The following is a 12,475-nucleotide window of genomic DNA, read 5'->3' on the forward strand; positions in this document are numbered from 1 at the left end:
AACATGAAAGTGCATGTGCGAAAGCCTTTTGCAGAGGCTAAAACATTGCAACAAGATGCACAAGCAAAACGAAAACATGAAAGTGCATGTGCGAAAGCGCTTTGCAGAGGCTAAAACATTGCAAAAAGATGCACAAGCAAAACGAAAACATGAAAGTGCATGTGCGAACGCCTTTTGCAGAGGCTAAAACATTGCAAAAAGTCAATGGTTATTGCAACAGCACACCAACGAGAACTGGCTAGCGCGTCAGTGTGAGTCTGCACGCGTTCTGCGAACTCGCCCGTGGAGCAGTGAATGTTAGGGCCCAAAAGTGGTGAACTCCGTATAGAAGGGCACCAACCAGTCAAAAGGGAACCCGCCAGACAAAGGGTACAAGTGCCCCCTGTACAGCCTTGGCAGGGGATAAAGGGCTTTGGGCCCGCTCTACCACTGCGGTATACGTGGGAGACTGCTGCTCCGCGACTTCAGCCGCTGGCCAGCCACCAGTTTGAAAGTGGGAACAAGCGCCTACCTTGGGGGTTCCTGGAAACCGTAATACCACGCCCTACCGTATCATTGGTTACAAGAAAGTGGTAGGTACTTCGGTACGGCTGGGAACCAACCAGTATAAAATAGGTACAAGCACCTCCTGAACAGGGGATCCAGTGCTTGGGAAGTTAGCCGACTTTGTCGGGAAATGCCCCAGTGGAAGGGGTGGTAACTTTTAAACCGCAGGGATGGCTCAGAGGTACAGCACTCGCCTCGTATGCGGGAGGTACTGGGTTCGAATATTGGTACCGCCGGGCATCCACCGGTTTCTTTAACGGGTACAGGTGTCCCTGATCGAGTGCGGACCCTTGAAACAGGGAATCCACGCCTGGAAAGCTGTCTTTACCCTATCAATGGGCCCCTGACCCTTGTCCATCTGGCGGGGCCCCCGGCCATCATGCCGCGTTGCGCTATTGCGGGGGTTGGAAGAGTCTGGCGGCATGTCCTGCCACAGGCGGTTGCGAGTTGAGCGTCCATAGTGGCTGTGGAAGGCACCATGTGAATGTGTGTTCCTTGGTGGCGCCGGGCACCTACCGGTAGAATAGGTACAAGCGACTCCCCGGCCTGGCGCTCGGCCCTTGTGTGGGACTACAACGCTTGGAAAGTTCATCCGGCTTGCACGGGAAAATCGCCCCTATGGAAAGGGGCGGCTGCAAAAACGCAGGAATGTTTAACCGCAGCGGTGCCTCAGAGGTACAGAACTCGCCTCGTATGCGGAAGGTACTGGGTTCGAATCCTAGTGCCGCCGGGCACCCACCGGTTTCTTTAATGGGTGCAGGAATGCCTGGTCGAGTGTAAACCCTTGAAAGGGGAATCCACGTCTGGAAAGCTGGGCCACGTTGGGCCCCTTACCCTTGTCCATCTGACGGGGCCCCCGGCCATTATGCCGCGTTGCGCCAATCCGGGAGGTGAAAGAGTCTGGCGGCATCAGGCGGTTGCGAGTTGAGTGTCCATTGTGGCTGTGGAAGGCACCATGTGAATGCGTGTTCTTTTGGTGGCGCCGGGCACTTACCGGTAAAATAGGTACAAGCGACTCCCCGGCCTGCGCTCAGCCCTTCTGTGGGACTACAACGCATGGGAAGTTCACCCGGCTTGCACTGGAATTCGCCGCTATGGAAAGGGGCGGCTGCAAAAACGCGGGGACTTTTTTCTTTGAGCTTGATGTGGGCGAGTTGGTACATTACGCTAAAACAATCACTCGGCGCAAAAACAGGGAAGAAGAAGAATTGCGTAATACACAACACAGTACCTGTGTTGTGTATTACTTGTTTCTTCTTAGTCCCTATTTTTGCGTAGAGGGATTGTTTATCAGTATAGAAAACATCGGCTGAAAACAAAAATCAACTTTCAAAAAAACAAAGAATATACCCTCGGCGATCCCATCTTGATACTTGCAAGATGACATATCTAGTGCACCAGACAACTCGGCCACGGGCCAGCGCTGCCGGCGGTGGAAATATAAGCTATATAATATATAACCAGTTTACACTTTTATTTAGTTTTAGCATTTTAAGTAGCTAATGTGTCTATATGTTGTATAGCGCTCATGCAGTGCGCGTCCCTAAAGTTTTCACAATATCTAACTTCTAGCAATTGCATTTCTTAGACGGAAAAGCGTTCCCAGATGTGTAGCCGTGCTGCTGACCGCTTTGCTTGTTCACCCAGCGCAAAAAAGTGCTTCCTGCTGCCCCGTTTTACGTTGTAGGGTAAAAGTTTCAGTTGATTTTTTTCCTTAGTATTTATATTGACTTCGCCGACTCACCTCCCGGCTTTCAGTGGCCTCAGACTTTTCTACTAGCGTACCAGTTAGCCAAGGGTAGCATGTGTGCTTCCGCAGCGCTTGTGTGGAGCAACGTAGACTTGGAAATTGGTACAGTGTACCTATTAACAAAGTAAAGAAATGCACATTCTTCCATTCACGAACGTGTGATGGCTTAGTTTTAAGTGAGCTGACCAATTGCGGCTGGCGCGTCGGCGGCCGGCGAACTAGAAGCTGGGCCGGTGGGCCAGGGCTCGCCGACGGAAGGTCGGCAAGCCGTGCAGTAGAACGGTCAAGGCAAGTCATTTTCTCCTGACGTCACACGAAGGCGCCGCATGAAATGGGCAAGGATGCAGAGAGGAGGACAGCATTTTCGAATTTGTTTTTCCATAAATAAATTCGCGTGGCCTAAATAAACATGGCCTATTGACTCCGGCCTACAATTTGCGCTATTAATCCCACAACGCTTACAAATCACTTCAGTGTTCCTTGTGGGAGCACAAACGCAGTGCGCACGCGCCTTGCCAGTGCGCGTGTTGTTGGGGACGATGCTGGTCGCTATGAGGGACTCCCCTCACCCCTTGCGTGAGAAATAAATGTTAGTAGCGCGTGGAAAGGCGGGCTGTTCGGCGCGACCACGAAGACGGGCTGGACTTGCCGTCGCTTGAGTGAGATGCATTAAATATCTTTTTGTTCCTTGCCTTTTCAGGCTTCGTTATGTGCACTGCCGTCCATGCCAAGAAGGCACGATTCCCCATACCTTTTAAAGGGTCGGGATGCGAAACTGGATTCAGACGTCACCAGGGGATCTTGCTACTCGATATTATTTGTATCATAATTACCCTTATTCTAAATGAGGATTGCTTTGTCGAAAAGGTGGCAGTTATGTTATTGAGGTTTGGTGACACAAGGACTCCGGAATGACGGATCGCAACACGAGTTTTGGTGGTACAGTGAGGCTGGTTACAGAAGGTGAGCAGGAGAACAAAGACAACGGAACTCGCTGGCGATGAAAATACCGCCTCAGCACAGCCTAGCCGGCGACGTTGTTCCCAGCGTCCTCACGAGGACCGCAGGTCACTTGGCCATCCCGAAAACTGCTAGGCCATGGAGCTTTTTCTGCAGCGTGAGCTTCTTCGTCCTCTTCTCTCCTCTCGGACCTTCCTCCGGTTACTGGATGGCTTGAATGCGGCGACACTTTGCACTCAGCTATTTTCTTCTATTTCATTCTTGGTTTCTCGCCCAATGCCACAGTGGCGCGTATTCGGCATAACAAACGTGTAGTAATGTTGACCTTGTGGTCACTGCTTTCATGCAAGAATATCATCGACTTTAAGCTTTCTGGGTTGTTCATTAGTGATAGATTTAATATATTTGAACAGTTATGAGTCCCTCTTGCTATTTCAGCTGCCATTTGACTAAGGTTATAGTTTAGAAAAACAACCAGATATGCTCTTGGTTCAGTATGTCACGTAATCAGTTTCAATTGGTTTAACCAGGGAATGTTCCACAACGCTTTGAAAAGCGTTTGGGCGTCAATATAGGAAGTTCCCGAACCAGGTGCGTGTGCATTTATTAATGCGCTGTTATCCGGCTCATTGACGGACATCTATCCAAAAACAACCAGGCGCACTGCGGCACAAAAGATATAGAATGACTGCTGCCCGGCGTGCGGCTTTCTAGTCGTTTCCTTCATTTCCCTTGTTCACGTCAGTTAATTCCATAGATCAGGCACTTTCAAAATGGTTCTGGCGTCCTTTTCGTGCGTTCCTGGAACAGAGGGCAGCTGCGTTTTGCTACTGCTTAGGAACCCGTATTGCTTAACGATATCGAACACAACCAGGCACCGATGTGTGTCACAAACGGAGCACGAAACGTTGAGTGGCAGTGAGAAATTGACTGTCTGCAGTGGGGCTTCGTAGTCGTTTCCATTTCATTTTCTTTGTTGCTGACTTTTATTTCTGCAATTCAGCTACTTTGAAACAGCGGTTCCGGCTTTCCTGTTGGGCGTTACTTGAACCAAAGGGCAGCTGCCGTAAGTTATGGCGATGCCACCCGCCTTTTCACGGATATCTGGATGCAGCCAAGCACGTGCACCTATTAATGTACTGGCGCGAGAAAATGTCGCCCAGTGGGGCTCCTTAAGCGTTTCATTTTGTTTCCTTTGTTGCATTGGTAATCCTTCGTTATTCTGTTAATCCTGTTAATTGAGCCTCATTGAAAGGCATTGTGGCATTCATATCTGATGTCCAAGAAAAAAAAAGGGATGTACCGTTAGTTATTGCTGTGCGTCTGGATTTTTGATGACACCTCTTTCAACGCAACCAGGCACCTTTACCTGTTAGTCTTCGAGCTCACCCGCCGCGGTGGCTCAGTGGCTAAGGCGTTGCGCTGCTGAGCACGAGGTCGCGGTTTCAGTTCCCGGCCGCGCCGGCCGCTTTTCTGATGGACGCGAAAAGGAAAAACGCCCGTGTGTTTGAGATTTCGGCGCATCTTAGAGGTCCCCAGGTGGTCAAAATTAATCCGGAGCCCTCCACTACAGCGCGCCTCACCGCCTGCGCTGCGTCGGCGCGTTAAACCCTACAATCAATCAATTCTTCGAGCAAAAAAATTACACCATCTTCCCGTGGCGAACCATGAGGAGGATGCAAAGCATCATAGGGGCTCCGTGTAGGTTCCATTGTGTTGCCGTTATGTTGTTCCATCTATCGGAGCACGAATGGGAACGTAGTGGAACTCCCATGCAGAGACAGACAAATGTAGAGACAGCGAAGAAACCGATACCAACGTTACAGCATCGAACACCTCCTGATTCTCGTCTTTCTTTATTTCGTGCTCACGCTCCTACCCCGCTGCACGCCCTCTTCGTCCTCTTCCCTGGTGAGCTGGAAAGCGCGTGGCGCTTCCCGCCACAGCTTTCCCACGGGAAATTCAACATCCTCCTCTAAAGTTTTCAGTTCGTCGTTTCTGTTGACGTTAAAATCGCGTGCCTTCGTTGTATCAGTAGCTTATTTACGTAGTTTGAATGAGTCAAGGACATAAGGCGCGTTCGTAGCACATGCTCCTGTTCCGGTTTTGTAGCGCAGATCAATAAAGAAAAAAATCGTTGTTGTAGCGCAGTGGGAAGAGCTCCACCTACCTCCCTTTGCGGCCCGAGAGTAGTGGGACCGAAACCGGGCGCCGCTACTATTTCTTTTTTCAGAGTGTAGGGGGAGAGGTGCGAACAGATGGACGACGGACGACGGAGCCAAAAGCAAAAGATGCTTCGCATCTAAAACTATCGTGTGTTCGATATTTCGGCGCACCCTAAAGATCCCCAGGTGGCCAAAATAAATCCGGATCCCTCCACTACGGCGCGTCATCACCTGCGTTAAACCCTACAGTCAATCAATTCTTCGAGCTCGCGAAAATGAACGGCTGCTGTCGCCCACTGGCATCCTAGTCGTTTGCTTTTTATCTCTTTTTTTTCTTCTGTTACTGCCTTATCATAACGCGCTTTCAAAGGCGTTCTCGCTTCCCAGTTGCGTGTTTGTAAGACACGAGGGAAGCTGATTTTATTTATAGCAACGAGAACTACGGTATTGGCGGGCATCAATTTAATCAGTACATTGCTGAAGCGTGAGAACACGTCAGTCACCCCTGTTACCCCGGGTGGCTTCCTAGACTTTTGCTTTGTGATTACCTTTTGTTCAAGTCTGTAAATCCCCCCTCAGTCGTTTTCTAAAACCACTTTGTTGTCCTTGTTACGTGTTTTAAAACGAGAGCAAAACTGGCTTTATTGTTTCAACAGGTGATTGACTGATTATAAGGTTAACGTGCCGCCGCTACACAGGTGATGAGGCACTCCCGCTTTCCACTATCACTATTTCTTTCACTAATTTTCACTATCTCGTGGTCTTCGACACGCACGAAACCTTGAACACAACGGCGTTTTCGCTTTTCGTCTCATTAGAAACCGGCTGCCTTGGCAGGGAATCGAAACTGTGTCCTTCGCGCTGCAGTACAACACTTTAGTCACTGAGCCAGCGCGGTGGGTAATCATTGTGACAGGACCGCTCCATTGATGGATATCTGTTGAAACGCAACAAGGCGCGTATACCTTGTATGATGCCCATTCTTATTCGTTTTTAAAGCAAAGTTTTTTACCTCTACCCCGCAAGGGTTCTTTCGCGACCGTTGGTGTCACCAGAAAACTCCAGCGAACAAATAAACGAATTTACTGGCACCGCCGCGAATAGAACCTGGAACTAATAGCGTAACAAAGCGAGAGCCCGTTGTCTTACCGATTTAGCTACGAGCCGACGCGAACACAGGGAAGACAGGTGGTGTACTCGCCAGACACATCTACGGGTTTACCCACGGCGTTCTCGCTGAATGCCACGTGAAAGCGTCACGCGATAACTCACGCCCGTCTAGCGGCCCTGTACGCACCTTGCTCATGTGCTAACAGTTACGAATGTTAAAGGAAGCTCACACCAATACATGGCATCTCACTTCTAGTAGGCCAATGTGCTAAAGCCTGTGGCCTCCAGTGTTCATGTAACAATCACAGCTCCTTGTCGTCCACCCTCACGCCAAACCAAGGAATACATTCAAATACTCCTTGATGGCCAAGCCATCACTCCAAGCCCCAGCATCAAGATCCTGGGCCTACATCTCGATCCTATCACCAAGAGTGACGTCTCCTTCAGCGCCTCAAAAACAGCAATTATCAAATCATACACATGATCAGGCGAGTTGAAACAAAGAAGCGAGGCGTAAAGGAATCTGGTATCTTTCGATTAATTGAAGTTTTTGTCCTCTCGAGAGTTACTTACGTGAACCCCTGGTCTTCTTGTCGACAACAAAGACATAGAGATGCTTTATATAATCATTATAAATGCGGTCTAGCACGCCATTGGACTTCTCATGAGTGCGTCCACACAGAGGCTGCTTAGCACGGGGCTCCACAACACGGTGGAATAGCTGATAGAAGGCCATCTTTCTAACCAGAAGGTCCGACTCAGAACAGCGGTGGGTAACTGCATCCTTCACCAGATTGGCTGGGCCGCCCAGAATGTCACTCTGCTTGACGTGCTCCCAGACTCTTGGCGACTAAAACTAAAGATGCTCCCTTTGCATAGACATATGAACCCCGCACATGACGAGGGTCACCGAAAAGCACGGGCTCAAGCGCTAAACACCAGCCTCAGTGGGGATCATGCAGTTATCTACACAGACGCCTCCAAACATCGAGGGCAGCAATACGCCATCATCGTGGCTACCTCCAGAACCAACCTTCTTGGGTGTACCTCGCTTAGGACACAAGAAATGACGGCATAAGAAAAGGCAGCCATCACCTTGGCTCTCACTCAACCAGGGGTACGGAGGGTAGTCGCCGATTCCCAGCAAGCCTATTGGAATTACCAGTCGGGTTGGGTGTCCTGACCTGCAGTGCGCGTGTTAAAAAACCACTCCCCAAACGGTTCCACTCCGCTCATCTTGACACCCCCTCACGCTTCAATTGAGGGCAACAGATACGCCCACCCAACAAGCCTGCGCTGTTACCTCCAGTGCTATGGAGCTGCACGAGGACAGTCACCCGCTTGGCACGTTCAGGCATATAACGCAGCATTATCGCCTTCTGAGACAGACCGTACCTTCACCTTACCCTGACCTTTCGAGAGAACAACGAACTACCCCACCGCTCATAAAATCAGGGCTCCTTCCCACAGCCTACGCGTCTTCACTTAATGCATCCGATTCGCTACGACGCTGAATGTATATTTTGCTCAGAAGTAGGAAAAATCCGCCCCGTCATCGGGATATGCGACATTAGCCTTGAGCACTTTCCTCCCTTTCTGTCAACTACCCAACAAGAGCAATGGGAGATGCTGCTGTCCAGGCCCTCTCTACTTACCCAGCTCCAGCAGGTGGACATAACACAGTCCGCGCGGACTGCATATGGGCCCCACAGAAGAAGGAATCACTTCCCAGGGCTGCACTCTGGGTTGTTCAGAAATCTGAACAGAAGTATTTCTTCCTCCTCCTTCTCTGCCGCAAATCTCGTCGCCTCCGTCAGCGGCGCAGAGACGGAGAAGTCAGATCGCCTAACACCGTGTCGGAGCTTACTTTGATTTTATAAAAAAAAGTTTTCATTCTAGTGCTACACCAATACAACTCAAACAAACGCGGTTCATGCACCATGCATTCATTTAACCTTAGCAAGAATATCTCTTTGAAGTAATCGATGGTGTGGTTAAGTGCATTTCACTTCTCTCTGGTTTTGCTATTTGTAGAGAGATGTGAGCGCATTTAAGTGACGTCGCATGGGTAATCGTTATGGGTGCCGGTTACTGCTTTGCTTTCCAACCACATTCACGGGGTGGATTGGCGCGATTTTTTTACAATATATAGTTAACGGCGGTTATTGTCGTAATGCAACCACTTTGTAAAATAGCGTTTTGACTTCATTTTCCCAGAGTTCCTATCTGCACAGGGCAATCTGTTTATTTCATTGCTATGCGACTGCCTTTGTTGAAGGGTATCTGTTAAAACGCATTCGGACACGAACGGCTCTTGTATTTTAGGCCGGACAAATTATTACTGCTGGCTGAGCCCCATTTCGACTTTTTAGTCACTGCCTTATCATTTCCATTACGGAATAACGGCAAGGCCCCTTTATATACCTGCTATTTTCAGTAAATTTCCTTACGAAATGTTCTCTTCAGCAACGCGTAGACATTGAGTGCTGCCATTCGAGCAATAAATATTGCGGAAATACATGCCTGTGCGGTGACCATTTGGCTAGTTCTTTGATTTCCAAGCATTCCTTTGTGATGAGGAGGCATACGATTCTTTGAAAGAGCAGGAATCGGTTATGAAAGCGGGATGAGCTGTGCTGAGAAATGCCAAGAGTGCAGTTATGGCTAATGTCGATTTATTTTATTTTTGTTTGCGTCTGTTTGCCGTTGCTTTTGTCTGTGTGTCTGATTCCTTCCGTTTCCTTTTCTTTCTGTTATCGCTATTAATGGTATTTTTGACAAAAGTGGCGGCTGCTGCTGCCGGTTCGCGCCGCACAAGCCCGTTTGTTGGCTTTGGCGGGCGTATTTTTTACACGTATGTTCTCCTTGAAAATGAACAACTTAATATTTCTTTATTTCACGCCCGTTGATCTTCTAATGCACCCGCTTTCTGAAGAGTTTCGGTGGTCTTGTCACGCGTTTCTCGACCAACAGGGAAACTGCCATAGTGGTATTGACGGGACCTGCTTCACTGACCGTTATCTGTGTAAGCGGAACTACGCACGTACGCTTCTCATTCCCTCCAGGCGGCGAGGTGTGAGTAGCTGCTCTCGCCCCGCGCCACTTCTTAGTAGTTTGCTTTTCTTTTCTTTTGCCCCCCTCTGTTGCTCCCCTAAAGAAGCCCTTTATAAACACTTTTTCATGTCCCAGTCGTGTGTTCCTACAACCAGACGAAAATGGCCTTCTGGTAGATCAATGCGACCCGGTTGGCTCAAGGTTGTCTATTCAAGCGCAACCAGTCAGTGTAGCTGTCAGTGCTGGAGCGCGACAAATTGGGAGTGATTGACGTCGCCCAGGGCAGCTAGTGAGGCATTTGCTTATTTTTCATTTTTATTCTTGCGCGGAGAAACAACAAACATGTTCCCGCAAAGGGAGCCGGGAAAAAAGCCGTAAAACAGCCTGACGAGCCCCAATCCCGCGGTGCGAAGGGCGGCAAGCGGCATTGGCCTATATTGACAAAAATCAAGACAAACAAAAAACGCAAAGTATACACAATATATGCGGTGACTAAAAACAGTGCTCAGAATACACACTAAACAGGGCTTGGAAAAATAGGAACTTACAAATACAGTAGGGAGAAAGAGGAAAATATTTATCCCTATAAAAACAACATGAGTTACATTTTAAACATGCTGCGTATATGATTAAAAGGCATGGTAGAAATTTCCGAAAATTATTTTGGGAAAATGGCTATTTGTATGGCCACACTTATTCTCCCTAATTTGTCCGGCTATTTTTCACTTTCCAGGTTTCAGTATTTCGAGTAGAATATATCGAAGAGAGCTTTTCTAGACCAGGTAGGTTAATTATTGAGCCGTTATTTACTACTGCTTTTTTGTAACATCCGCAAAGTTTATAACTGTAAATAGAATCCATGCGAATAACATTGTACTTTTTAAATAGTTTTCGTGTAGGAGAAAGATACGGAACCTTGCTGACTCAGCAAAAAGCTCATTTTTGTAGAACTGTTATTTTGCCCACATTTCCGCGAGTTGTGGTAGCCCAAATTAGTACGTCTTAGTGAAGCATAGATTTAAATACCGTTGTAAAGTAGAGAGTTTTAAGTTGTAACTTGTAAAGTATCAAGTAGATAGTTAAATAGTTGGTGTGTTTATTGCATGACACAGTTTCTTCAAAATATACACCCAGTTTTAATATTGTTTTTCTCGGCAGTTATTCCCGTAATGTCGCGACTATCTTCAAAGGACAAATTTCTTATTTTATGGCGACGCGACCCGCTTTGTTGATGGATAACTGTTTAACCGCTATCTGTCACGTATGCATCGTACATCTCGAACGCAAAAAATATTGAGTGACTTTTGGCAGTCACCCAGTGCTGCTTCTTAGTCCTTTTATAATTTCTTTTGTTCGCAACGATTATTCTGGTAATGCAACGGGTTTAAGTGTTTCGGCGTTCATCTCAGGTGTAACCGCGAAGCAGAGGGCCGAGAAGCGACTTATTTTTGTGTTTGGGATGCCGCACGCTTCTTAGACGGATATTTGTTTTGACCAACCCTGGCACGTACACCTCTCGAGCACGAAAAAATTTGAGTCGATAACTTGAGGGGGGGACCGCTTTTTGTTATTGCAATGCAACCAGGTTTGTGGACGGATATTTCTTTAGGCACAACCAGGCACGTACTCCTGTGATTTCTTGAGGGCGCCAAAATGTGACTGCTGCCACCCAGTACGGCTCCTTAGTAAAAATCTCTGCACTTTATTTGTTCGCAAATGTTCATTTTCTAATATAGCAGCTTTCAACTCATGTTGGATTCCTTGTCTCGTGTTCCTAGAAACAGAGGGCAACTGCCTTTGGAGGCGACCCGCTATAGACACATATCCAGCAGTCGAACGGAGCTCGCGTGTGAAAGAACGTGACTGCTTTTGACCGCTGGGGATTCATAGTCGTGCGAGCATTCTTTACATTGTTCACGCCTTTTAATCCTTTTCTGCAGCCGCTTTTCAAAGCGTTTTCGCCTCCTCGGCGGGTGTTCCTAGAACCAGATGGCAACTGCTCTTACTCATTGCAATGCGACCCTGGTAATTAACGGATATATATATAAACAAACGAAGCACGTTTGCCCCTGACGGTTTGAGCAAGACAAAAATTTAGTGACCGCCAACGCCCAGATTGTATTCAAAGTCGTAGGTACCTGGGGACACTTTGATGCTTCTGTGCGATGTCCGGGTTCAATAAAGCATTGGAACTGAAATGTGTTTTACTTTATCTCGATATCCGCATTCATTTTTACTACTGAGCATTCGCAGCACTGTGTCCGCACCGTGGAGCACCGAATGCTTTTGCCCTAAATATGAAAACTAAGGGTACGCAACGTTTTCCCCCTGAAAATAGCGAATCCAATCTACCACCACCGAGTGAGAGATATAGCTCCTACCCTTTTGTGGGTGGGACAACACGGATAATACCGAGCAAACGGATGGAAAACAAAACTGGCTTTATCAATTTGAGGTACTCCCCTATTGAATTTTACTAGTCAATATTGCAAAGTAGACTAGTTAAAATGAACTCACGCTTTTCCAGTCTGTACACAGGTCAGCGATTTCTTCGATGGTCATCCTCGTTTTAATACATTTACTGAAGTTACGAAACGCCGTTCCCGTCTAAACAAAAAAAAAACACAGACATCGCAAGCTTTCACAGTGCCAATCACAAACACTTCACGTTATATATTTACCGTAGGTATGTACGACAAAATCTGAAGATTTAAAGTCCAACTCACTGAATGTGTTGAAGACCAATGGGCCAAAATCTTTGACCTCTGCGCACTATAGAAACAACTTATTGAGATGTGTTTTGTTTATACAGCTAAGGTGTCGTGTCTTTTTCTAAATTTGTATATCTAAACCTATCAGATATACTGGGGACTGTTTTTAAATCTGAACT

General features: G+C 47.6%; 1 protein-coding gene across 3 annotated transcripts in view; it reads right to left on the minus strand.

The window, feature by feature from the left end:
• Positions 1-12,475, minus strand: part of LOC144160889 (uncharacterized) — a 153,694-nt gene that overhangs the window by 83,982 nt on the left and 57,237 nt on the right. For all 3 annotated transcript variants that reach the window (XR_013320426.1, XM_077691995.1, XM_077691994.1), the window contains exon 3: positions 12,103-12,192. Coding sequence is in view for 2 of the 3 variants with exons in the window: in XM_077691995.1 (XP_077548121.1) it covers positions 12,103-12,192 (90 nt within the window). In the remaining variant the exon portion in view is untranslated. The remainder of the gene's footprint in view (positions 1-12,102; positions 12,193-12,475) is intronic.

The sequence above is a fragment of the Haemaphysalis longicornis genome, unplaced genomic scaffold (assembly GCF_048455015.1).
Source record: "Haemaphysalis longicornis isolate Haplotype H1 unplaced genomic scaffold, Haemaphysalis longicornis Haplotype H1 scaffold_11, whole genome shotgun sequence".
In the NCBI taxonomy this organism is placed as follows: Eukaryota; Metazoa; Arthropoda; class Arachnida; order Ixodida; family Ixodidae; genus Haemaphysalis; species Haemaphysalis longicornis.